The following is a 3,642-nucleotide window of genomic DNA, read 5'->3' as shown; positions in this document are numbered from 1 at the left end:
ATTTAGTATGGGAATTTTGTATGGTAAAAACGAAATTTTTTTATAGTGTAAATGTATTTAGATCTTGTGATATCTTGATTAGTTTGTTGAATTTCAATTGGTAATACTGGTTTATATTTCTTGATGTTGTTGAAACTGTTGATGAAAACAACATCACAAGTTCGTAATTCTGAGTATTTATTATCCATTGTTATGACGATGAAGGTGCAACTGTCCGAACCATATCCAACAAAGAAAGCATCAATGCAGAAAGGTATAAATTTTTCCGGTATTATTCCAAATTGTTTTGCTTGAATTTTTGTATGTATTTTGACTATGCAGTCAATTCCAAATTGCAAATGTTTTATGTTGTATTGTTGGCATTTGTAAAATTTTTCAAATGGTGTTTTTCCATGAAGTAATCTTCTTGGGGTGTTGTTTAGTTTGTGGACCAGATATTCCGCCATATATTTGAATAGGTTCATTATGTTATTATCAGCATTTAACAGTGAAACAATTTTGTAAATATTTATGAGTATTTTCCTATTATATCCTTCGGCTAAACCGTTTAAGCTTGGGCTATATGTTGGTATTTGATTGCAATCCACCCCGATGTTTTGTAGGTCCTCTATTGATGGCATCTCTGGTGCATTATCACTTCTAAAGAAAGCAACTCTCTCATTAAATTTTTGATTGAATTTTTTAATGATTTTAATTATTGAACTTTTAACCCCTTTCGAGTCACTTACAATTATTTCTGTAAAACCAGTTGCTTCATCAATAACCGTGGTGATGTATTTCTTAGTTATTTTCTTCTCCAAGAATAAATTGAATGGACCAAGTGTGTCACTATGAAGTCGGAATAATCTTCGTATCTTACTCTTATCTCTTTGGGGTCCTGAAGTATGTGGTACTCTCTTCATATTTGCTTTGATACAGATTTGACATTCTTTAACAAGTTGTTCTTCTTGTTTCGTTGGTTTTGTCTTTATACCCATCCTCTTATAATGTTGAGTCATCGCATATATAGGCATATGTCCCATCATAATATGATCTGTAAAGAATGGATGTTCTTTTGGAGTATCTTCCTGATCTAAGTTTGTTGTTGATTCAAAAACATTTCCTGAAAAATATTTTATTATTGATGATGTTTCATTATCTTCTGTTGTTTCATTTTGTATTTGACTTTGATTTTTAAAACTTCCTGAAATTGGTCCCATATATAATTTGATACTTGGATCAATTGCCGCAACTTCTGTTATTTTACCATCATAAATTAGCCATATTGATTCCCGCATAATGGTAGTCACTTTTAGACTATTGAGTTGTGATATTGATATTAGATTAAGATTGGCAGATGGTACATACATGGCATCTAATTTCAAATTTATGTTATTGACGTTTATTGTTAGCTTTCCTCTGCCTTTACTGAAAATGTCTGTATTATCGGTGATAGTTATTGCTTCCCTTTTATGGCACATGTTTTCCAAAAGTTCTGAATCATTTACTAAGGAGAAGCTATTACCACTGTCATAACACAACATGGTTCTTTCTGAATGGGGTAGAGGGTCAGAGTCATTTAAGTTTTGCGTAATTATATTGGATTTATACTTAATTATAGACTCCCCCTCAAGTTGTTATTTATTTGTACCAGCAGTCTTCAATCCTCCTTGATTTGAATTATTATATTGTCCACCATTATATTGTCCACCATTATGTTGTCCACCATTATATTGTCCACCATAATATTGTCCACCATTATTTTGTCCGCCAGCAATTTGAAGCGTTGGTTTGTATCCCGAGGTTTGTTGACCGTTATTTCTATTAGCATATGGAATGGCATGCTGCCTTGTATTTCTCTGTTGGCTTGCTTTTACTCCATAATCTGGATGTGACAAAATTTCGTGAAATACTTCCTCAAGATTTTGTAACTTAATTTCCCCAACTTTTCCATGTTCCATTAATTCTTTCTTATATCTGTGATACTCCTTGAGATATATAGATTGGGCTATGCTACCGCATCCATCACGTTCATTTTGATATCCATAAGTCATGGTTATACAGTGCTCTGTTGAATCTGGTAATGCGTTGATGAACTGATCGATAGAATTTCTGCAATGATGTTTGATGTTGATTACCTTTCTGACGTATGATCCCGGTGTTTCTGGTTTTTCATAATATGAATCTGCAATATATTTCATTCTCTCACTAATTGCTAAACCTAAATCGGGACTTCTAAAAACCTTAATGAAATTCATTAATTTTCCAACTGTAACATCTTCGATGTCTTTCCGATCAATTTTTTGTGAGATCGTGTCAGTCACTAAACGTTCCATCTCCTCAATAATAACTTTTTGTTCTTTACGAGACTTATAATGCCATTTTTTCTCCTTTTCGAAATGGTATTTCTCTCCATTAATGTAAGCATCGCTTGCCCATAATTTGAAAAGCTTTGGGTATTTATCCATGGTGGAAAATAATCTATCCTCCCAAATTAAGACGTTTTTTGCACTTTTGATATTCATGTGATTCATGCTCAGGAAAGCTTCCCGGATGGGCTTTGATAATGATTCAGCATATTGCATTAATTCTGAAACTTTGGCCTTATTTGAACTTTTGCTTTTCTTATCTTTCGATTTGGATTTATCCTTTTTACCTTTTGACTCTCTTTTACTGACTTTATGGTCAGATGATTTACTTGATTTGGTCATTTTGGATTTATTGGTTGTAATTTTCTAGTTTTGGCTTTTTACTCGGTTTGAACTTATGAGACTTTTAATCTGATAAAATTCTGGACTCCTAAGTGCGGCGTGGTTGTAGTATCTTCGTAAATGTTTCTACTAAGATCTAGGTTATACAAATACTGTCTGAATTGTCTATTTTCTACTATATCAGTTTCTATTTCATAATTTTCGGTGAAGATTTTTCACTGGATTTGCCAGAATATTTCACTTGGTAGTTTTGACCATGAGCTAAGTTCATCAAAAGTTAAAAAAAAAAATTCAATATGTATATGTTCAAAATCTTTATAAACTTCCACCTCGAAAATGTAAAAAATATATTCGTTATGTATCCTTTCAAAAGGAAATTAAAAATAGTGGATTTTGGTTTTAGTAAATACACAACTAGATTCATTACACATACAAAGTGTAAAACAAATATTCGATATGTATTTAACTGTATTCCATAACTGAGTGAAAAAAATGTATTTGTTACATATATATCCATAACCAGATTAGAAATAGAGTCAGAACTAAAGTGAATAAATATATTTGTTATGTATGTACATAACCAGATTAAAAATAGTGTTTTGAAGTAACCTAAATACACAATTGGATTTATTCCATAACGAAAGTGCAAATAATGTAATAGTTGTGTATACGTTCAAAACGAAATTGTAAATAAACTATTAGTTATGTATTTGTCCAAAACTAAATTGAAAATATTTAAATACACAACCAGATTTACTCCACATTGAAAATGATAAAAAAATATTCAATATGTATAAGTGAATCGAATCACTAAAACTCCACGATGAAAGTTTGAAAAAATTATCCAATGTGGAACTTTTAATACCTGTATAACATTCCACTCCCAAATTGTAAATAAATTATTCAGCGTGTATATGTTCAAGATCAGTATTAAATTCCACCTTGAAAGTGC

At 31.3% G+C, this 3,642-nt stretch overlaps 2 protein-coding genes across 2 annotated transcripts; both read right to left on the bottom strand. All coding sequences in view use genetic code 12, as the record gives it.

The window, feature by feature from the left end:
* Window positions 1-2: 2 nt before the first annotated feature.
* Window positions 3-1,523, bottom strand: KGF55_004430 (uncharacterized protein; the record flags this gene model as incomplete). The annotated part of the gene is made up of 1 exon (XM_051759333.1): window positions 3-1,523. One exon carries the CDS (start codon window positions 1,521-1,523, stop codon window positions 3-5), a length of 1,521 nt encoding a protein of 506 aa, XP_051612990.1.
* A 93-nt stretch (window positions 1,524-1,616) lies between these two features.
* KGF55_004429 (uncharacterized protein) lies at window positions 1,617-2,690 on the bottom strand (the record flags this gene model as incomplete). The annotated part of the gene is made up of 1 exon (XM_051759332.1): window positions 1,617-2,690. The coding sequence occupies one exon, from the start codon at window positions 2,688-2,690 to the stop codon at window positions 1,617-1,619; it is 1,074 nt and encodes a 357-aa protein (XP_051612989.1).
* Between the last annotated feature and the right edge of the window lie 952 nt (window positions 2,691-3,642).

This window comes from Candida pseudojiufengensis (genome assembly GCF_024610245.1).
Source record: "Candida pseudojiufengensis strain CBS 10847 chromosome Unknown scaffold14, whole genome shotgun sequence".
Classification (NCBI taxonomy): domain Eukaryota; kingdom Fungi; phylum Ascomycota; class Pichiomycetes; order Serinales; family Debaryomycetaceae; genus Lodderomyces; species Lodderomyces pseudojiufengensis.
This window is presented reverse-complemented; position numbering and strand designations above follow the sequence as displayed.